General features: G+C 39.9%; 1 protein-coding gene across 1 annotated transcript in view; it reads left to right on the top strand.

Annotated features, from left to right (window-relative positions):
* SCIN (scinderin) overlaps window positions 1-23,604 on the top strand; it is a 67,733-nt gene that overhangs the window by 18,351 nt on the left and 25,778 nt on the right. Inside the window, exons 4-5 of the mRNA XM_002713774.5 lie at window positions 6,965-7,114; window positions 22,466-22,558. Of these exons, the coding sequence (XP_002713820.2) occupies window positions 6,965-7,114; window positions 22,466-22,558 (243 nt within the window). The remainder of the gene's footprint in view (window positions 1-6,964; window positions 7,115-22,465; window positions 22,559-23,604) is intronic.

Genomic DNA, 23,604 nt, shown 5'->3' with positions numbered 1-23,604 from the left:
ACAAAGAAAGCAGTTTTACATCCTCTGATGCCATGGAAGCAACCCTCCCAAAGCTGTTCATCTGGTACCAGTGAGTGATAGCACAAGCAGCAGCCAAGCTGGAATTGGCCAAGTCATTTTCCCTTTCCTTGTCCCTCCAGGACACAGCCAAATGGCATTATTGACCAGTCCAGTGGGCTCTCACTTTCTATCCGTCCCCCGATCCCTCTCCTATCACTGCTGCTCTGCCCTCGTTCAGATGAAGTTGCTTCCTTGCTGGTCACCACAGTGCTATTGACCCTGCTCATTCATTTTCCATCTTAATTCAGAGACACTTGAGAAAACATGCATTGGGATGTACTGTAATTGCATAATACTCACCAAACTTTGAGTAGTACAGAAATGTAGTACTTCTACTTAGTAACTTTGACATTGATGATTATTGAAATGGCATTTCAGATATAGTAGGTTAAGTGAAATGTATTGTTACTTTTTAAAAAACATACATGACTTGTTGCAGGATATTGACTTGGGTTGACTTTCAGGGAACAACAAAATAGAATATCAACCAACATTTGGTCAATCAGCATCTGAATAAGTTACTTTTTAAAGTTTGAAAATAATTCCTGAAATAACTCACGAATAATATCGTTTTAAGCATCTTAGAGAACCTCCACACTAAAGGAAGATGTTATTTTACTCTTAAAAAAAGATTTATTTATTTATTTGAAAGGCAGAGTTACAGGAAGAAAAGGAGAGATGGACATTTCCATCTGCTGGTTCACTCCATGGTAGCCAGAAGCCAGGAGCTTCATCCGGTCTCCCATGTGAGTGTCAGCGGCCCAAACACTCGGGCCATCCTTTGTTGCTTTTCCCAGACCATCAACAGGGAGCCAAATTGAAAATGGGGCAGCGGGGACCCTAGCTGGTGCCCAGAAGGGATACTAGCCTCTTGGATGGTAGCTAGGCAGCATCTTTGCCTGCTACGCCACAACACCATCTCCTTAAGGAATATTTTAATGAGTTTCTATATTTGGTTACAAACCAAAGAGTCCTGGGCTTCCATTCTTTTGTAAAGTCTTAGATTTAGAATAAATAACTCAGGAACGTACAAAAGGCTGGCAAGGCTGTGTTGAATTCTTTGCTCATGTTATGAGCCAACATCACATGCTGTTTTGGGAGCCCCTTTGTGCTCAGGTTCTGAAGTCTTGCTTCCCTTCAAGGACATCACTGAGTTTTGTGTTTTTTCTCTCGTTTCCTGATCTTAACGGATGCTTGGGTGCCCTTTGATGACTTTGGTGTTTTACTTGTTAACTCTGACCACATGATTTAAAACAATTTTTAGAAGCCTCTTGTTTTTGAGACCAATAATAGATTACCCTCCTCAGATGTGGTTCTTCCTGTAAATAACACTCATTTGCTTTTATTTTTTTGTCACTGGTGAACAGATTAGTTGCCATCAGTGTTTTTTCTTTCTTTTGACCTTTTCAGATCGGGTAGAGCGATCGTAGAGTAAGAGTCAATTACAGTCCCACGAGATCCTATGAGATGGCGTGCATGAGCAGTATGCACACTAATAACTTTCTCCCAGAAAGTGAGTGGACTTTGTTCCAAATTGAATGGATGCTCCCGTACTTACAGAGTGTTTATGGCCCTTCCCAAGGACATGTGGCACTTAGGGCTGAGTCATGCAATGCCTTTGGATCTTAAAGGGTAGAAGACTCTGAAACCAGGTTTGCTTTACACTTACATCAAATTTATGAAAGGCTTTTAAGCTAAATTCCATGATATAAATAAAAAGACTAGAGTGAAATTTTTGCTATAATAATCGCTATTAGCCTGGCACAGCAATTCAGACTGCTTCATTTTAGGTCTCTGTGGGATTTCCTTTTTAAGCTTATTCCCTCTAGAAAACGGAGTAAGTGGAATTATAGGGAAAAGTTTGTTCAAGCCTGGTGCCAACTGAATACAAACTTTCTCTGTCCAGAGAGATAAAAAAGCCTTAACCAACTACCTCTGAATAGGGTAAGCATTGCCCAGTACATGTTATTAATAGTACTGTGCACACTTACTTGAGCACAGTACAGCCCTGTTAAAATGAGATGTCTTAAACCCATCATCCACAAATAAAGCAAAGTAAATTGTTCAAAGTGAATAAATTGCTGAAATTCTATTTAAACTTTTGAAGCAAGTTTTAATGTGCTGTAGCCACATTATATTATATAATATAATATAGCCACAACTATAATTGCATACAAAATAATTGGATTGAATGAAGATGGTGCTTTAGTTAATATGACTAAATAATTCTGACTTTTAACAATTTATAATTAAAGTCACTATTTTATCACATTTCTTCTCTGAACTAACCACTAAAATTAAGTTTAGTAAATAAGAGAATATGTCACTTATTTATAAATGATAGCCCAAGATAAGATGACAAGACAGTAAACATAATAGGAATCATTTATTTTCGTGCCAAATAAGTTAATGTGATATCTTCTTTCGTTATCTGGCCATCTTTGAGTTAAAAATAAAACTTCACTTTAAAAAGTTTGACCATTTTATGAGTATTTCCTGGATGTATGTCTGTTGTTTTAAAGTTAGAAGCTGTGGTGTTTAAACAATGGTAAGCAATATTTCCAACATCTAAATTTACCTGTGAATTGGGGAGGGTGTTTATGGTGGGTATTCACACAGCAAAACACCACTTAGGAGTCCACATCCTATATCGGAGTGCCTGGGTTCGGTCTTGGCTCTGCTCCAGATCCCAGCTTTGCTAATATTCACCTAAGGAGGCAGCGAGCTATGGTTCCTGCTATTCAGGAGAGACTCGGATTGCGTTTCTAGCCTCAGTTCATGCAGGGCATTTGACAAGTGAGGCAGCAGGTGGAAACTCTCTCTCTCTCTCAGATAAATAATTAAAAATAAGTAAGTTTACCTGTTTATTGATATATATATAGATAGACTCCCAATCTAATGTAATGTCATCAAATAGTTTAGAATTCATAAAGTATTGTATAATTATATGTTAAATAATAACTATGTTTGTGAAATTATCAGTATCTACAAGCTTCTCTTAAACATACTCTACCAAGCTTCCGTAATGGCTTTCAGATGGTAATAAAGTTTAGTGTGATTTTATATGGTCTATTTAAAGTAGATGAGAGGTTATCTACACAACCAGGGTAAGAACATACAAACCTGTCAGATGATTATGTAAATACAAAGCAAGTCAGTTATGAAAGTTGATAATAAATGTGAGTAATTGAGAGTGAATTTCGAAGGATTTTCTGTATTTCACAGTAATATAAAATATATTTGTTAGAAGTTTGCTTTCTCAGACCTGAGAGAAGAATCATTTGAAAGTATCAGGGCCTAGAGTAGGGAAGAGGAATCGCAGTTAAGATCTTTGTAGCTTGTTGGACCGAATTGGATAGTTAGGGATCCTAGATTCCCTGCTGTGTGATGTGCTCAGGGCAACCAGCAGGGTTTCTGTCCCTGGCTGAATACCATAACCTCCTGGGGAGCTTTCAATAAACAGTTGCCCAGAACACACCTGGGAGTCCCTTGGGGAAGGGCTGAAGTCTTTGTGTTTTTAAAAATCACCTTCCTCCTGCACTCTTTAATGCTCAGTGCCCAGTAGTTCACTGGTCCTGAAGAACGCTTGTTTTCACTCTGTAACTGCCTGCCTCGTCGTGATGTTCCAGTGGCCTCCATGTGGGAGCCTCATATTTCTGTGCCCAGCAGTTGAAAAAAGGCCGGAGAGGACACAGTGGAAGTGCACTGCTCTCATAAACGGGAAAGAAATCGTTCTAGCCCTTTCTGAAGAAAGCAGTCAGGTTCTGAGGAAAGGGACGGAAAGGCCTAGTTCTTTTTTTAAATGTTTACTTTGATTTATTTGAAAGAGAGAGAGACAGACAGACTCTTCCATCCACTGATCCACTTCCTAGATGCCTTCAATTTCAAGACCTTGGCCAAGACAAAGACAGGAGAGCCTGGGACTCCCTTTGAGTCTCCCACGTGGGTGCCAGGAACACAAGTACCTGAGCCATTGGCTGTCTTCCCAGAATGTGCATCAGCAAGAAGTGGGTAGGAAGCAGAGGAGCCATGACTCAAATCAACACACGGATATGGGATGCAGGTGTCCCAAGCCCACTCGTAGCTACTCCTTTTTGTTGTTTCCTCAGACATACATTTCATTATTAGAGAGGACTATGGATGAGGCCGCTCAGGAACATGATGGGATGAGGGTTGGACAGAGACTCGCAAGCCTATGTTGTCAGAGCTGTGCCCCCAATATCTATAAGACAAACTGCCCCATATTGGTCACTATTAACTATTTTGTAAGAAAGAAATGACTTGGGACTGGAAGTGCCTTGTAATCAGAGAAAAGAGTTTGTCTCTGTATATTTGGATGCTCTTTTTTTTTTTTTTTTTTACTATTGTTAATTTATTTGCTTTTCTTTTTTTAAAAAACTTTTATTTAATGAATATAAATTTCCAAAGTACAGCTTATGGATTACAATGGCTTCCCCCCCATAACTTCCCTCCCACCTGCAACCCTACCCTCTCCTGCTCCCTCTCCCCTTCCATTCACATCAAGATTCATTTTCAATTCTCTTTATATACAGATGATCAGTTTAGCATATATTAAGTAAAGATTTCAACAGTTTGCTCCCACATAGAAACACAGAGTGAAAAATACTGTTTGAGTACTAGTTATAGCATTAAATCACAATGTACAGCACACTAAGGACAGAGATCCTACATGAGGAGTAAGTGCACAGTGACTCCTGTTGTTGACTTAACAAATTGACACTCTTGTTTATGGCATCAGTAATCACCCTAGCCTCTTGTCGTGAGTTGCCAAGGCTATGGAAGCCTTTTGAGTTCACCGACTCTGATCATATTTAGACAAGGTCGTAGTCAAAGTGGAAATTCTCTCCTCCCTTCAGAGAAAGGTACCTCCTTCTTTGATGACCTGTTTTTTCCACTGGGATCTCACTTGCGGAGATCTTTCATTTAGGTAATTTTTTTTTCCCAGAGTGTCTTGGCTTTCCATGCCTGAAATACTCTCATGGGCTTTTCAGCCGGATCTGCATGCCTTAAGGGCTGATTCTGAGGCCAGAGTGCTGTTTAGGACATCCGCCATTCTATGAGTCTGCTGTGTATCCTGCTTCCCATGTTGGATCGTTCTCTCCCTTTTTTATTCTATTGGTTAGTATTTGCAGACACTAGTCTTGTTTATGTGATCCCTTTGACTCTCAGTCCTATCATTATGATCACTTGTGAACAGAAATTGATCACTTGGACTAGTGAGATGGCATTGGTACATGCCACCTTGATGGGATTGAATTGGAATCCCCTGGTATGTTTCTAACTCTACCATTTGGGGCAAGTCAGCTTGAGCATGTCCCAAATTATTTGCTTTTCTTAAAAATTGCAGTCACATACCCAGAAAGAGGCAGCTGGATCTACTGCTCTCGCACTTAACTGCAGTGTTAGCCTGGCCATCTTCCCACAGCTCCCTGCATATGTATGGAAATGTGCTTTGAAAACCAAGCCTGGCACTAGCAAAGTTATCTACATGTTGCTCTCTCCTTGCTAGTTTCCTCTTACTGATATCTGTATCCCCCAAATAGGGACCAGCAAATGCATGTTACATAACAATGAGGAAAAACACAGCCTTAGATACAGTGACCCTTGAAGGCTTGCTTTCTGCAAATGCATGCCCCCAATTTGTTAAATCGTATCTTTAAATATACTTTTTTTGCTAACACAGGAACAGAGTTCATGTTTTTGTTTGTAGTTAAATGTAATCACTTTGTTCCATGACTGTTGTATCCTTGATGAAACATCTTCAGTAATCTTGTACATTACGATTTATCAGTTTTCCTTCATTTTTGGTCACTCAAGAGCAGTCTACAGTATCCAGGTAACATTTCCATAGCCATCCCCCTGTTGATGGGCATTTGTTTTGGTTTGTGTTTTTGTTTTTTTTTTATCCCATGTTTGAATATTTCCATACCATAGATTCCTAGAGATGGAATTTCTTGATATTAAAGGGACATTTAATGTTTTGATATGGTGCCAAATGGTGCCAGCTGCCCTCCAAACTGGGTCAGTTTGTACCACCCAGCAGTGTGGTGCTGTCCTTTCCCAAGTTTCCAGCAGGCCTGGTTACCACTAAAATTCTCTTTTTGTTGCTAAGTCGAATTGAATGGAGGAAGTGATATTTTATTATTATTTTACATTTATATCTGTATACCTTTGGAACACTGTATCCAAATCTAAAGCATGGTGTGTTTTAATTTCAGTGGCAGCTAATATCTCTATAATACATCAAGCTATTATCCCATTTCCAGTTTTCTATATTTTTCTCTTCAATATAACTGTCTGGTTTTTGTTTCAAATTTAAATAACTGTTGTTCTATTATTAAACATTTAATCTCTTTCCAGTGCCTCTTTAATATAATCATATAGCAATGAAAATCATCCTACATGTTGTTATTTTTCTTATGAAAATTTCATTAAAATAATTTCCAAGTAGTGATATTACCAGGTCAAAGGTTTTAACTATTTATGGCTCTTGATAAGAATTGTTAAATTGCACCATCTGTTCATTATATGGATTCAGCCATTCCACAGTGGGTACTTATTTCAAAACATCATATTCTATGTAATTACATAATTACATGCCCTTTATTTTCATAACTTGTAATTATTGAATTATATAGACAAAATGGTGAGATGCATATTTATATTTTCAGTGTTTAAAAAGGAATTATTTCACAATGCTGACATAATATGGATGCAGAATGAGGTAAAATAAAATACGTAAAATCAGCTATGCCTTAACAATAGCTAATTTTGATTTTCCTTTTACACTTTTTGTTTTTTTCCTAAATAATCACAGTATTACACAAAGTCTGCAAGTCTTCCACATATTCTTGGGGTCAAAGGATCTGTCTCTCTCCCTTAGGAAATTTACCAGTGGTGTGGTTCCTCATGCAACAAATATGAGCGTCTGAAAGCAAACCAAGTTGCCATTGGCATTCGAGACAATGAAAGGAAAGGCAGATCCCAGCTGATTGTGGTGGAAGAAGGAAGTGAGCCAGCGGAGCTTACGGAGGTACAGTGACTTGTGTTGGTTAAAGAGTTACCACCCTGGTGTGTGTGTGTGTGTGTGTGTGTGTGTGTGTGGTGTGTGTGATATACCGAGAAAATGAGAGTGTTTTAACACATTTCCCAATGCTGAGACTAGGTCAGGAGAAACAACCCGGGAATCTAAGTCATGGACTGGGAAACGGAAGGCCATGGCTCTTCTCTCACTGTTGGTGTCTGTCAAGGGGAGCACTGTCCCCATCTTCTGCAGTAAATGAGGATCAACACAGGGGTGACAGTTTTGCAAGCGCTGCTCCTTAACACTATGTGATGGGTTGGAGAGCTCATATGTTACTCATCACATAAACACACACACACACACATGCACACACATATAGTCTTAGTATTTTGATACTTGCATTGTAATATAATTGGTTTCCATTATAATATTTTTATTTCTGTGCATTTAACCTTATTTTTCTTAAAAGGTATCTGATAGGTTTCAGAAGTGATCCAAAGTTGCCCAAAGCATATCCCTGTGCCCAGACACACACACCCAGTCTTGTTGACGTTAATGGAATGTCATTTGTTTTTCTGAGAGCTTAATATAACTGTTACTTTTGCCATAAGAGGAGTCTAACATTCTAAAAATCTTTCAAAATACCTTCTAAATTTGATCTTTTAAGTTACTCATTTTTAATGAGGATCTTTTAAAATTATTTAACTCCCCAAACTTTCAAAAATTCTATATATGAAAGTTAGTAATGGCTTGACATCAAAGACCTCTTAATCAAGCAAATGATACTGTTATTCTGTATTTGGTACTAAAGTTTTGGAATATGTCTTTAAAGTACCCAAAACTAAAAATATTGAAAAAAATTTTTCTGAGTTGTCTGAAAAGTTTATCTTAATTTGAGGTGTTTCAGTTTTCTGTTGATTACACTATTATCTTCACACAATTTTAATATGACTTATCTCTAAAGTGACCAGAAATGTATCCTCCAAACCAAAATACTCTTCTGTGGTTTCAATAATAATTCAGGTGTCCCCAAAAGGCTCATATATTGGGACTTGGTCCCCCAAGTCTTATGTTAATGGTATAGGATAAAATGTTGACAGTAAATGGATTAAGGTTGGGGACTTGCTCTAATTATGGCATCTGAGAGATGGGCCTAGTAGATCTTTAGGTCATTGGAGGTATGTCCTTGGAAGGTGGCTCTCAACAGAGGATTGGCTGTCAAAGCCGAGGAGGTTCTTGCTGATTTTGCCCTCTCCCTCCCTCCTTCCCTCCCACTCTCCCTCTCTCCATTACTCCTCCTCCTCCTCCTCCTCTCTCTCTCTCTCTCTCTCTCCCTTCCTCTCTCTCTCTCTCTCTCTCTCTCTTTCTTTCTCTCTCTGCTTCCCAGCTCTCCATGTGATCCTCCCATTACTATACTCTGGCCTCACCAGATACCTAAATTGGTGGAGTCACCCAGCCTTGGACAGTGAATCTCCAAGTCCTTGAACCAAAATAAAGCTCTGCTTCCTAAGTAACTCCTCTCGGGCATTTGACTATGGTAATGCAAAGCCCATATGACTTGACAGGGTAACAGGGGATACTAAGGAGGCAAGAGAGGAAACAACATGGATTAACAAGGCTGGAAAGACAGGGTGTGTGGTCACTCTTCGATCTGTAGCTTTGGTGCCTTTAGAAGCTCATATGCTAAATATGCAGTAACCCTGCATGTGGCAGTAACTGGACCCCATCATACTGCGTGTTTGTCTTCCTCACTGTAAACAAACATGTCTTGACGGACTGCACATAAACTGTATAAAGCTTATGTCATGATCTCTCATCTTTACATATTTAAAATAATCAATAATTGTAAGAAAACTATCTCACTAGCTGCAGGGTCCCAAACTTTATTCACTGTTTATCCTTTAAACATTAGGAGGGAGCTAAAAAAATTCCCTGAGGAAAAATATTATCTGATAAACATTCATTTTTAAAAAGACAGCATCTGGTAGATATAAAAAAAGAGAACAAAATAGGGGCAAGTTCTTTTAAACAACCAAAAAAAATTCTTTAATCTGAAATTAATTTAATCTGACTTTTTTTAATCTGGAAAGACTTTTTAAATACGAGGAATTCGTTAACTGTATAATCATTGTCAATGCTGGTGATGGGATCCTGGCAATAAAAATACTACAGGGTACTGTGTTGCCAAAACACTAGGCTTCTTGCTTTTATAAAACCACTGTAAGGCCCCTTGAAAAATGTTATGTGCAATTGTTGTTTCAGATGCTGGACAAAAGGAAAATTAAGAGTCAAGTTATGCCTCAGCTAATGTATGTTTGTTGAGCAATGGATTAATTCTCAATAAATTGTATGTTTCTGCTATCTCATTGTCTGGTTTAGGAGACTAGCATGCACAGTGGGCACAGGTGGTGGCAAAACTACACAGGCAATGTCTGAATGATAGCGCATTTGTTGGAGCTTTTGGGTGATACAATTCATATTTTAGGCTTTAGACATTAACATATATGCCAAATTAGGCTCCGAAGCCTATCCCAACATAAGGATGGTGTTCCTCATATTCTTGTAAGTCATAATTGATAACTGGAAAATTTAAAGAATTTGTTCAGTCATTCTCTTGGCAAGTTGATTGGCTATTACGTGCTAATCTGGGCATCTTGCAATTAAAAACTAAAGTTAAAAGAATAATCTACATCATTCTTAAGTTACCTTAGAGATGTATAAAGTTTATTTAGGCCAAGAACACAATTTTAGTCATATTTCCCCAATATATGTAGCCAGGAAAAATCTATATCTTACCATTTCTTTAAGTTACTGGAAACTGCTTTTATGTGTATGAACCCTGCCCAAGTCCTAACTTATTGCTCATTAACATTTGAGGAAGTAGCACAATTGTGAAAGACACAGTACCTGGAACCAGTGTATTTGTTTTATGTTTTCCAGAAGATAGTTTTGCTTTTAAAATTCACCTGTATTTTAGATGATAGTACTGACAAAGATATGGACAAGTCCTTCATGTTGATTAAAATAATTCCTTGCTGATTCTATTTTTGTTATTTTTTATCATTTTATTTCAGAATAGTTTTAAATTTACAAAATTTAAATTGTGAGGTAGTAATACATGTACCTCTCATCCCGTGTCCCCTGTTATCATTTCATATTAGCATCTTTGTCATAATTAGTGAGCCATACCCAGCTTGAATATCTCACTAGTTCCAGGGTCCCAAACTTTATTCACTGTTTATTCTTTAAAATTAGGAGGGAAGCTAAAAAAATTTCCTGAGGAAAAATATTATCTGATAGACATTATTTTTAAAAAGACACCATCTGGTAGATCTAATTTTTTTAATCCAAATTCCTTTTATCTTTCCCATCACTCCCAGCCTCTAGTAATCACATTCTGTGTTCAGATTGAGGTGGGTTTTTTTGTTTGTTTGTTTTTAATTTTAACTTTCACAGGTAAGGGAGAATATGCAGGATTTGTTTTTCTGTGTCTGGCTTATTTTACTCGAATGATATCTATCCATTTTGCTGCAAATGGCAGGATTTGAGTATTTTTTAGAGCTGAATTAGATTTCATTGTGTACATATGCCACATTTTCTTTTCTTTTTTTTTTTTTTTTGACAGGCAGAGTGGACAGTGAGAGAGAGAGACAGAGAGAAAGGTCTTCCTTTGCCGTTGCCTACAATGGCCGCCACGGCCGGCGCACTGCGGCCCGCGCACCGCGCTGATCCGATGGCAGGAGCCAGGTACTTCTCCTGGTCTCCCATGGGGTGCAGGGCCCAAGGATTTGGGCCATCCTCCACTGCACTTCCCTGGCCACAGCAGAGAGCTGGCCTGGAAGAGGGGCAACCGGGACAGAATCCGGTGCCCCAACCGGGACTAGAACCCGGTGTGCCGGCGCCGCACATTTTCTTTATCCATTCACCTTGGTTGATTGCATGTTCTGTCTAATGTGAACAGTGCTGCCGTGAACATGGTGGAACAAGAATCCCTTTGTAGAGGGGATTCTCATTGTACAATGAGTGCATGTCTTCTGGACACACACCCAGTAGTGGGATTGCTGGGTCATATGGCAGTGCCATTTCTAATTGTCTAAGACATCTCTGTGCCATTTTCCACAGCTGCTGTACAATTTACATTCCTATCAACAGGACGTAAGGGTTTCTTCTGCACATCCTCGCCAGCATTTGCTACTCTCTTTTTGATAATAGCCGTTTTACAGGGAGGAGGTGCTAGTTCATTGTGGTTCTAATTTGATTTCTCATATCAGAACACCTCTCCCTATAGTGTCCAGTGCCCATAGAAATCCAGGACATTTCTTGGTCTCTAGAGCACAACTCTGCTGTCCTCTGTCCTTGATCACGCTGCTTGCTGTCCCACCGTCTCGTGGCTGCCTCCGGGGTACCGCAGTGGCCACCACTTCTCATTATTCTTGCTCACAAGTGAAAGTGCTCCACGACCTCCAACAGCTACACAGCCGTAGAGCTGCACTTTTGAAGTCACAATCTGTTTATGTTGTTCTTTCCCAAAATTTGGCATCAAGAACTCATACGTTTCATTTCCCATGAACGTAATGTAGTGTCCTGCAGTACTTTGTAAGAATGGAAATTTGAGTTTCTTGAGATGTTAATTTTTTAAATTTTATTTAAGTTATACAATTTCATGTATTTCATATATACAGATTAGGAACATAGTGATACTTGCCCTCTCCTACCCTCCCTCCCACCCAAGCTCCAACCCTTCTTCCTCCTCCCTCTCACATTCCCACTCTTAATTTTTACAAATATCCATTTTCAGTTTACTTAATGATCATATAGTTAACCCTACACTAAGTAAAAGAGTTCAGCAAATAGTATGAGGGGAAAAAAGAACAACATCACTGTTCCTCAATGGAAGAGACAAGGGCTGTCAACCAATGTCAGATCTCAAAATGTCCATTTCACTCCTCAGCATTACATGTCAGGTACTGTATTAGTTACCTCGGATCAGGGGAAATATAGGATATCTGTCTTTTGGGGACTGGCTTATTTCATTAAGCATAATGTCTTCCAGTTGCATCCACCTTGTTGCTACAGACAGGATTTCTTTTCTTTTCTTTTTTATAGCTGACTAGTACTCCATTTTGTGTGTGTGTATACATACCGTAATTTCTTTATCCAGTCAACAGTTGGTGGACACTGGGCTTGATTCTATATCTTAGCTATTGTGAATTGTGCTGCAGTGAACATGGGGGTTCAGATAACTCTTTCAGATGCTAATTTTTTTTGGTTTGGGTAAATTCGCAGGACAGGGATGGATGGATTATATGGTTGGCCTATATTCAGATTCCTGAGGCATCTCCAGTGAAATATTAATTTAGTCAACAGACACAGTAAGCACTTGAACACTAATAGAAAGTAGAAAGGGTGTTTTCAGGAAGTCATTCTCTTTGTGTGTTTTGCAAGGCGCTTCAGCTTCCTCATTTATCTGCTTTTGACTGCCCTGAGATTGTCTCATAACTTCTTGGGAAATTGAACGGTGTCCTAAAGATTTGGAATTTTCCATCCATGTGACATGGTTCGTGCCTGGCACATAAGAAATGCTCAGTGGAATATTTGTCATCTGATTGAATTAACATTATTATGAGAACCAGGTGGAAAGAGCAAGTCAATTTATGGATTTATCATTCAAAGACTTTTAAGAAAAGGGGTCCTAAGTATTTTCCACTGTCTCTAGATTATTGCAAGTAAAGAAAAGATGGCATATCAGAAATACCAACAAATAAGAGGGGATTTTCCCCTTTCTTCTCTGTTGCATTGTAATTGTCATCTCTTCCATCTTGCTTTGCAGTAATGATACTACACACTTGAAATCCAAAGAATCACAGTGACAAACAGTGCATATAATGAGGTTGTGCTGCTTTCTAGAACATTACAGTTACTTTAGTTATTTATTTCTAGAATTTATTGATGGCTTACTGTTTGTAAGGCACAATTCATTGGTTGTCATTTAACTTAAGGAATCTGCTATTTAGATTTCTGGTATTTAATTCAGATACACATTTTGTTCCCCACAAGTTCATCCAGTGAGGGAAGTTGAAATATCTGAACAAAGATAAGAAATGCTTGTAGTAACAGAATAGTTAACCATATGCTGCAATAAAGTGATAATATTTCAAATAACCTTCCTCTTTGTCACACCAAAGTTCAACGTGATGATTTGTGACCTTACTGAGAAGGCACTACTTTTATATAATCAGTCCAAATTAATGCAAGTTGGCAATCATTTCTGAATGAGATAATTTTCCCTTTAGTTTGCAGTTGAACTTGGGGAATGATGATAGAAGCAGTAGATAGGATAATGTAATCCAAACACAAATGGACTAAATGAGTAGTATAGGGAAATGGACTGACCTTTGCTCACCAAGTCTGTATCTGAATTGATAAGCATAAAATTATCAAACTAGAATGGCAAGTTTATGTTATTCATTTGTTTAAGAGTTCTGTTATAATATGATGGTGATGACACTAAACAATAAAAAATGACAGCAAGGTTGTATTTTTTGCTATCTATAGGTCAGTTACATCTTACCCCTGTGCTAAGAGTTAACCACATTCAGATACCAAAGGGCCAGAATTTTGATTCAGTGATTCACCATTCTTTGTATCCACTTCAAAAATTACTTTTAACTATATAATAATAAATAATAACATTAATTTATATCAATTTCTTCTTCCATCTTATACCAAAAATTGAACAATCTCAGATATTGAGATGTTCATGCTTTCTTAGTATCTATTTTATAATTAAGACTTGTTTAATCTCATGAGGAACTAGCTTACATATTAGAAAGAACTTTAAAACAGAGATGGTCTGGATTGTGCTTCTAAATACTGTCTTTCCAGAGCCAAGGACCATAGTATATTGAAGCAGAGTTATATTAACTATCATTGTGCAAATCAGTGTTATTGCTACTAGAATTACTATTACGCTTGCTAGAGTATCTGGTGCACCACAATATTGCATTTACTTTTTTTGGGAAAAAAAACTTACAAAATGTGTTATAAAGTGACTTTGTAAGAAAAGCATGATTTTTGTGTATGTGTGTGTGTGTGTGTGTGTATGTAAATGCAGTCTACTTCTCAGTGGAAACTAATGGAAAATCCTCTGGTTAGGATATCCCATAATATTCTCCCAATGAAAAAGGTACTACCATGCTACTAAAAAGAAGAGACATTATTATTTGTCTACAGACAGACAGGATCCATGCAATTAGCTGGGTAAATGAAGCTCTATACAACACACAACCAAAAAATCAAATATCGATGCTTTACTGTGATGAATAAGCAGCAAGCCACAATCAAAAATAAATTTTAAAAAGTCTAATAGACTGCATGTGGACAAGACAAAATGTTGAATAAAACCTGTTTTGAAGCAAGTAGAAAATACACTACATCTGAATTGTGGTCCTGGAGCCTCATTCTCATATCTGTTTTCTATAAAGATAAAAGCAAACGGCTCACTGTTAGGCTGAATTTTTCTGTTCACTTCTTAATCGCTCTCAGTTTCATACAGGTGCTTCTTATCATTAACACAGGAGTTATGTGATCTAAGAAATGGGATTCACTTGCTGCAAAAGTAGCTAACAAAAACCACCCCATGACAAGCATCCAGTGCTTGCTCTATGGCTGGCACTCTTCTATGTGATTTAGTTCTTGACAACAGTTCTGTGAAGTGGATGCATTTGTTGTCTCCTCATCTTCGGTTTTATTCCTCCCAAAGCTGATTCTGCAACAGGCATTAGGGGCAGTTGTTTGGAAGTCCCAGGAAGGAGGAAGGAGTTAATGATGCGTTAACGAGTGGTTTACTAGATAGACCACTGAGGCTTAGGAAACCGTGCGGAACACACTCCAGAACTGACCCACAGAGGCTGGGAAGCTGCAGGATGTGGCATAAATCCCATCTGCCTCCTTGCTTGGGGGCTGCATCTAGTGCTCCAGAACCTCCAGGCTGCCCTGTGTGGGGACACAGTACAGCTCTGTGGCCAGATAACGCCATCAGAGAGAAGACTTTCACCCTTGTGACACAATAGAGGTCAACAGGGGGGTAGAGCAAGGTGAAAGGTTCTAAGCACCAACAGCCTCTCCTACATTGTTCCTTCATAGTAAGGAAGTGAGTCATAGGCCCTGCAGCTTGCCCAGGTGAAAGTGAGACTAGGATACCTGTGAATCACGTACGGGCAGTTTTCATAGTGTGCAACCTTAAAACATATGGAACCCTTGGCCGGCGCCGCGGCTCACTAGGCTAATCCTCTGCCTTGTGACGCCAGCACACTGGGTTCTAGTCCTGGTCGGGGCACCGGATTCTGTCCCAGTTGCTCCTCTTCCAGGCCAGCTCTCTGCTGTGACCCAGGAAGGCAGTGGAGGATGGCCCAAGTGCTTGGGCCCTGCACCCCATGGGAGACCAGGAGAAGCACCTGGCTCCTGCCATGGGATCAGCGCGGTGCACCGGCCACAGTGCGCCGGCCGCGGTGGCCATTGAAGGGTGAACCAACAGCAAAGGAAGACCTTTCTCTCTGTCTCTTTCTCTCACTGTCCACTCTGCCTGTCAAAAAAAAAAAAAAAAAAAAATGGAACCCTGGGAAATCCCATCTGCTGGGAAGGTATTTTATAACCTCAATTATTTTGCCACAAACTTGGTTAATCATACCTTATTTTATATAATCCATATGATAAATAGTTTTAGGAGCACAGTGTTTGTACTGAATGGATTGACTTGATCCTTTACTATATCTCTTACCTTTCTTCCACTCTATGGAGGCATTAGTTTCAGTAAAATTGAGGTAAATATTTTTTGGAAAGAAAATACATTCTTTCAACAGAGTACAAAAAATATGCAAATATTTTCATGCACCTCAGAGATCATGGAAATTATCTTGGTTTGGTCAGTCAAATTTTGGTACCTGGAAATTTTCTGGATTCTGTAAGGGGAAATTTTTATAACTCTCTTGCCATTAAAGCAAAACTTGCTTAATTTAACTAAATTTTACATGGAAATCAGGTTTATTTCCCATCCACTAAATGGATAGAAGGAGGAAAAATAGATGTTGGTATAGACATGTGTATATGTGAATGCAATGAAAATTACTCATAGATATTTAGCTCATGTAGTTATCACAGGACAACTAATAAGCTGTCTATCTTTTGTCTCAGATGGAAACACAGGGGTAGATAAGTATTTTCTTCTCCATTACCCTCATCTGGCCTAACTTAATTTTTCCTCTGGTGATCTCCTCCTAAGTCATTGAAAATAATCAAGTTACTAAGGGAAGAAGCCCAGAAACATTAGGGTGGAGAACAAACCATGAGGAGGGTGGTCCTCTGTAGAGCAGACATTCTCTAGACATCCCTGAATTTTAGAATCTTTACAGGCTGCTTTCATATATGAATGAACTTTGAAATGTTCATGGAAAAAAAGGAAATTCAAAGGTAAGATTACTTGGGTGCAAAAGTGTTTGAAATGTGTGCATATTAAGAAGTCATCACAAAGTTCATGGAAAATATGCATCTGAAAAATGTATGCATGCATTTTAAAATGTTTGCACCAAAATAAACTTGTCTTTTAATTCCATAAATGTTTTGGAGTCCCCTCATATTTTGGGGTTAAATGTATCCTGCCAATACCCCCACCTGCCCAAGGGTGAAATACTTGGTGGACCATATTGAACTTTCTCATTGAATTTGGACATGACCTCAGAATCTTTATCCACAGACTACCTCAGTAGCCACTGCTTACCCTGGCATTTTCCAAGGTGTGAAACCTATTTAGCATCCCTGCATTGAAAGTCAGCTTGCTGAGAGCAGGGACCACAGCTAACTTGTAGCCATTACAGCCCTGGCTGTTCCCATGTTGTTGTCATGTCATCAACACTCCGCAAATAAACTGTGCATAACTGCTCTATCTTGCTCTGCCAAAATAAGGTCATAAGCACAAGACCACATAGGCAGGTACTGCTGAAACACTGGGAAGACCAGGGAATTCATTTTGTAAACAGGACTGGTGGTGTATATGCGGTCTAAGTGTGGGGAAACGTCAAAGAAGGGAGGAGATTGGTGTGTCCTGCTCTTCCTTCTCAGCATTAGCAGCTATTCCTTTGCTGACTGCACGGCGGACTGTTCTCCAGGTTTCAAGTAGAGAATGATTTATAGATCTATCTTGAATCTGTAGTTTTAAATCCAAGGCTTTAAAAGGAGTACACTGTCAAGGCACAGAGACCGTTTTATGAAATCATTAGATCAAGACATGACTAAATATTAAGAAAGTGTAAATCCACAAATGGGTGTGTGGTTGGAAGTTCCATGGGGAAATCATTATGCAAAGAGAGCAGTGTTGTATAGGGTCACATAAAAAAGGGACAACAGTGCTTTGATCAGAATGAGATTTGACTGTATGTATGTATAAACAGTGAAGAAAGGATGCAAGATATACCTTGTGCACTCACTGTGTTGGCAAGAGGAAAAATCACTTTGCACGTGTTGATTCACTTACTCACCATCGTAACTGAGTGCCACTAGTTGATGGTTTAAATGTGGAACCAAGACCACAGAGCCTCTTAGTGGTGACTCCATCCAGCTCAGGCTGCCTGATCCTGCCAAAAGGGGTGTGTCATACAAGGCAGGAAGTGCAAAGGCCAACCTTGGAAGTGTCTAATCAAGCAGAGATCAGCCAGAAATGCCCAAAGGTTTGCAATCTTATGAAAAAAGTTTAGTGATCCCCAGAAAAGCCCGATGGCCTAAAAGCTGTACCTGTGATTTTGACATGGAGAAGCTTCCAGACCTCCAGGCCTGATAATTTAGCCAGGAGAGACATGCCCTGGGAAGCTGATGTGAACTTCAGAAATGCTTGGCAGACCTGCCCTGAAGGCTGATGCCACTGAAGATTTGAATCATGTCACCAAACCTGGCCAGAGGACTCTAAAAGACACAGTGCTAGGACCTCAATCAGATTAACTGTCAGTCTAGAGGTTGGATTCAGTCATTGACAATTTTTTTTTATAACTGTCCAGAGAGTTTTTTTTTTTTTTTTTGACAGGCAGAGTGGACAGTGAGAGAGAGAGAGATGGAAAGGTCTTCCTTTTTGCCGTTGGTTCACCCTCCAATGGCCACCGTGGCTGGCGCGCTGTAGCCGGCACATTGCGCTGATCCGAAGCCAGGAGCCAGGTGCTTCTCCTGGTCTCCCATGGGGTGCAGGGCCCAAGGACTTGGGCCATCCTCCTCTGCACTCCCTGGCTACAGCAGAGAGCTGGCCTGGAAGAGGGGCAACTGGGACAGACTACGGCGCCCCGACCGGGACTAGAACCAGCGGTGCCGGCGCCATAAGGAGGAGGATTAGCCTAGTGAGCCGCAGCGCCGGCCCAGAGAGTTCTAATACACAACCAGTGGAAAACAATTGTGTGTTTAATAAGTTGGCATTCTGGCTTGTGTATTTTAATCACTTTTCCATTTTATAGTAACTTGTAATTTAACTTCCTACATAGTAGTTGTGAATCAGCTTCCATAGTAGTGTAAAGGATGGGTTAAGTTGCGTTTGACCCTTTAAACCTGACCTCGAATACGTCAATGTTACAGTAGAACTAAAGAGCACACTTGCATCATGGAAAGTTCCCCAAGGCCTCAGCGCCGCCTGAGTCCTCTATAGACTCTTCACGACATGTGTGACTATTTAAGCTTACATCAAAATTAAGTAAAATTTAAAACTCACTGAGTCACATTAGCTATGTTTGAGAGGCGCAGTAGCTACAGATGCTTAATGCTGTGTTGGACAGCACAGGTGTGGAATGTTTCAGCGTTGGGGAAACTTCTGTTGCTCAACTCTGTGCTAGATAATTAAGTAGCTACTCTTCTGCAGAAGTTCACTTTGCAGTTTTCTTTGTTCTTCTCTCCACGTGTGTGTATTACGTGCTTTCTCCCCACACCACACCACCAGAATTCCTTTATCCACTGTGTAGTGTGTAGTTTCCCCTTTATTTGGCGTAGATAAAGGAATCAAAGTATTTTTGGAGGCTGAGAAGCACATCACTGAGACAATGGCAGCATACATGTTGGAAATGGTGGACTGGCTCAATGAGGCCCCTTCCCTTCCTAAGAATTGCCTGGTTTTTTAATCTCTGTGGATCTTCCCTATTATCAAATATTTGTCATGCTTACATAAGGCAAGTAAATACAACTGAAAGGATTTACTTCCCCAGTTTGCTTCTGTGTTCCATATGCTTTCATATGATTGTTTTTCAGTGGAGAAAAGCAAATAAGGCACAAACATTACTGAGTAATTAAAGTGTTTGCTCTCGAAACTTGAGGCCCTTCTTTGTTTATAGTGAAAGTAGAAGTAGAGCCATCCACACAGAGATGATTACGATGAAGAGTGGACATGGGAGCAGCAGTTCCAGCACCGCTTGGGCCCTAGGATTCCGTATCAGAGGGCTGGGTCCCAGTGCTGACCCCCTGCTACTGCATACCTGGGAGGAGGCAGGTGATAATGGTGCAAGTATTTGAATACCTGCCACTCACATAGGGGACCCAGATGGATTTCTGGGCTCCCAGGCATTTGGGAAATAAGCTAACAGATTGGAGATATTTCTTTTTCTCTCTCATGTGTGTGTGTGTCTGCTTTAAATACCTCATTTTCTAAATAAAAGCACAGCAGGTTAAACAGCAGCCTGTAGCACCAGCATCTCGTGTGAGCACCAGTTCGAGTCCTGGCTGGTCCACTTCCTTCCCAGCTCCCTGCTAATGCACCTGGGAAAGCAGCAGAAGATAGCCCAGGTGCTTAGACCCCTGCCACCCATGTAGGAGACCTGGTTGAAGCTCCTGAATCCTGGCTTCAGCCTGGCCCAGCCCCAGCCGATGGGTCCATTTGGGGAACCAGCGAATGGAAACTCAGTCTCTCTCTTTGTTTCTCCTTCTCTCTTTGTAACTCTGCCCTTCAAATAAACAAACTTTTTTGTTTTTTTTTTTTTGTTTTTTTTTAGTTGTTTTGCAAAGGATGATTAAAAAAAACAAAAAAGGGAGTAGGAAACAGTGACGCTGGCCATTATTATAAAATACAGAATTTAATGATTAAGTGGGCAAAAGATTCAAAGTGGAGGAAAGAACGAATTCAAGACTAATTTTAAGTCCATTCATTTTAGGGAGAATAGAGGTACACTGACACCATAGAGAACTGAAAATGGTCAGTTTTGTAGAAAACCAGTTCTGCTCAGGACATGTTATATGACAGCAATACTTTAAAATAGAAATTTATAGGAAATAATTGAAAGAAAGGAGAGCTCTAAACTTGAGTGACAGATTCTTGGCTAGAACAGTAAAGGAAGTACACACTCTCAAATAAGGCTTCTGTGTTTTCTTGCCCCTTGTATGTTATTTCACATACCAATCATGTGAGCTAAATGCTGATTACATAGGCAATCCAAAATGAAAATATTTTAAATATAAGCATGATCCTACCTGCAGAGGAAAAGAAAAGCTGTATTTACAGTTTATGCCAAAAATCTAAATTATGACACGGTCAATAAAGTAAGCATAAGTAGTAATTTCTAAAAGTTTGTAGAAAATGAGATTAAAAACTAAGTTTGTGCTGCAAAAAAAATGAAATCCATGCATATGAAAGGTCTTCAAAAAGTTCATGGAAATGTGTATTATGAAAAAAATTGTACATGGGTTTCAAATTTTTGGCGTCAAAATAAACATCTTTTAATTCCATCGTACACAAACTTTTTGAAGTACCTTCATATTTAGTATACTCCTTCTAGGCAGGGCATACAATTCTCAACATTCAGACAAAGAGATTGGAAACTCATTTATGTATCCCAGTGAAGTATTTGGTAAAGGCTCTTTAAGTGATCCCTGGAGATACCTGGCAATATTTGGCACTCTTGTACCCCTGGAGTTAAACCTGATTTTGGTAAATCCCTTGGGTTCAGTTTCCAACTATGCTACAGTCCCTTAAGAAGCTAATTAAGATAACTGGATAATATGGAAATGGTTGTCTGGAAATTAAAAGTTAGAGTGTGTCCCAAATCCCTGAGTCAGCTGGCCCACAGGGAGACTTCCCAGCAGGATGTGCTCCTAGCCCAGACTGTTTATCCAAAGCTCTGCCCTGGCTGGGGTATAATTACAAAGGAGGCTGGAGGTCTGATGGCTGTTATGAAATCTATGTACTTCTACCAAAGTAAAAAAAATCTTAAAAAAACTTTCAGTTGCAAGTGTTTTGGGTTTTAGCATGATCCTACTTTTAACAGAAAAGAAAGACTATTACAATCACTTAGCATGTACAATAATTAAAAATGTTTTGTTGATTGCTGCGTGGCATATTCCCAAAAGCATTAAGTTCTCTGTGAAAGTGCCCATGCTCTCACAAGGGTTAGATTTATGTACGTTTTTACTGTAGACTGACTCATCAGTATACATTTCCATGCACTATATTATAAGGAAAACAATATAAATTATATCATTGTATGGTAAATATCAGATTTAAATAAATCTTTTTATAGAGTCTAAATTTGAATTTCTACTATATTTTTATTTTTTTTTATTTTTTTATTTATTTATTTTTTTTTTGACAGGCAGAGTGGACAGTGAGAGAGAGAGACAGAGAGAAAGGTCTTCCTTTGCCGTTGGTTCACCCTCCAATGGCCGCCGCGGCCGGCGCGCTGCGGCCGGCGCACCGCGCTGATCCGATGGCAGGAGCCAGGAGCCAGGTGCTTTTCCTGGTCTCCCATGGGGTGCAGGGCCCAAGCACCTGGGCCATCCTCCACTGCACTCCCTGGCCACAGCAGAGGGCTGGCCTGGAAGAGGGGCAACCGGGACAGAATCCGGCGCCCCGACCGGGACTAGAACCCGGTGTGCCGGCGCCGCTAGGCGGAGGATTAGCCTAGTGAGCCGCGGCGCCGGCCTGAATTTCTACTATATTTTTATAAAATTTACATTATTTAGAATAAGTTATATTTTATACCTGTCCTTAATATTAGATAGTATTTGTATCAGTTAATTTAGTGAATTATTAAAGTGCTTATCAATATATTTTTGTGAGTTTAATATGAAAAAATTCAAAGATTGATCTTTTTCCTGCCAAAGACTTTACTTGAATTTTTGGGTTGCATCACGTATGCACAGAACGCATGAGAGCCGCCATTGAAGAACATCACCAGGGTAACAGGACTTGAATTTGCCACCACCGTGGCTCTGACCCCTGCACTTGTTCATTTTAATTTTAGTTAGTGTATAATTAACATCTTCATAAGTGTAAGATGGCTTACTATTATTTTTAACTTTACATCATTGAATGAGAAATCTGTATCTGATCCAATGTTCCTTTTTTTCCAGGTTTTAGGGAAAAAGCCAGAGCTCCAGGAGGGAGACGACGATGACGACACCAGAGCAGACATAAGCAACAGGAGGGCAGCGAAACTCTACATGGTGAGCTCACCGGGGCGGGGCCTCTGTTGCTGCCCGGCCGCCCACAGCTGTGCAGCCCGTCATGACAGGGGTTCTCATGGTTCATCACTCTCATTGCCATCATGGGGAAGTGTGTAGGGCTGATCGGTTCTGTGCTCTTGTGTATTTATTCAAAGAATTCTTTTTCATGGTTTTTTATTAACAATAACAAATTAGTGAACTTATATCTTACATAAAATTCTATATTTATTTAATTTTTTGTTAAGAGTTACAGAGAGGGAGAGACAGAGAGAGCGCTCTTCCATCGCTGGTTCACTCCCCAGATGGCCACAACTGCCAGAGCTGTGCAAGGCTGAAGCCAGGAGCCAGGAGACTCTTTCAGGTGTCCCTCATGAGTGGCAGGGGCCCAAGGACATGGGCCATCTGCTGCTGTTTTCCCCAGGCCACCAGCAGGGAGCTGGATCGGAAGTTGGAGCATCCAGGACATGAACATGGCCCATATGGGATGCCAGCATTGCCAGTGGAGTCCTTACTGGCAGTGCCACACACCAGTCCCAATTCTGTATTGCTCTAGTAGCCTGCAACAATATGTCTTGTTTCAAAATATTTGCTTTCTAGAGAGTAAATATTGCGCAAGCTTTTCCTTAGAAATTCATGATGAGATGATAGTATATTCAGCTGATTAGCGACATCCTCTTTAGACGTGTGAAGACATTCTTTGTTACAGGAAGGCAAAGCTGCCAGGTGAACAGCTGGAAGGAAGAGTCAAAGCCACCAGTCCAGCAGTGGCAGACCTTGAGCACCCAGCCCTAAGGCAAAGGACTGCCCAGGGTACCTTGGAGAGAGAGACAGAGAGAGACAGAGACAGAGAGAGGTGTTACATTACATGATGGCTCCCATTCTTCCCAACTCTATACCTTTACTGTTTTATTGCTGGTAAACATGACAAAGAGCCACAAGACATAATGAGGACTGCAAAAATGAGATTCTTCAAGTGTTCCGTCCCCTTTACAACTTATTTTATAGATGATTTTGTTCATTTCGTCGAAAGGCAGAGTGACAGAGAA

The sequence above is a fragment of the Oryctolagus cuniculus genome, chromosome 16, assembly GCF_964237555.1.
Source record: "Oryctolagus cuniculus chromosome 16, mOryCun1.1, whole genome shotgun sequence".
Taxonomy (NCBI): domain Eukaryota; kingdom Metazoa; phylum Chordata; class Mammalia; order Lagomorpha; family Leporidae; genus Oryctolagus; species Oryctolagus cuniculus.
Note: the sequence above shows the minus strand (reverse complement) of the source record. Positions and strands in the feature narration are given on the sequence as shown.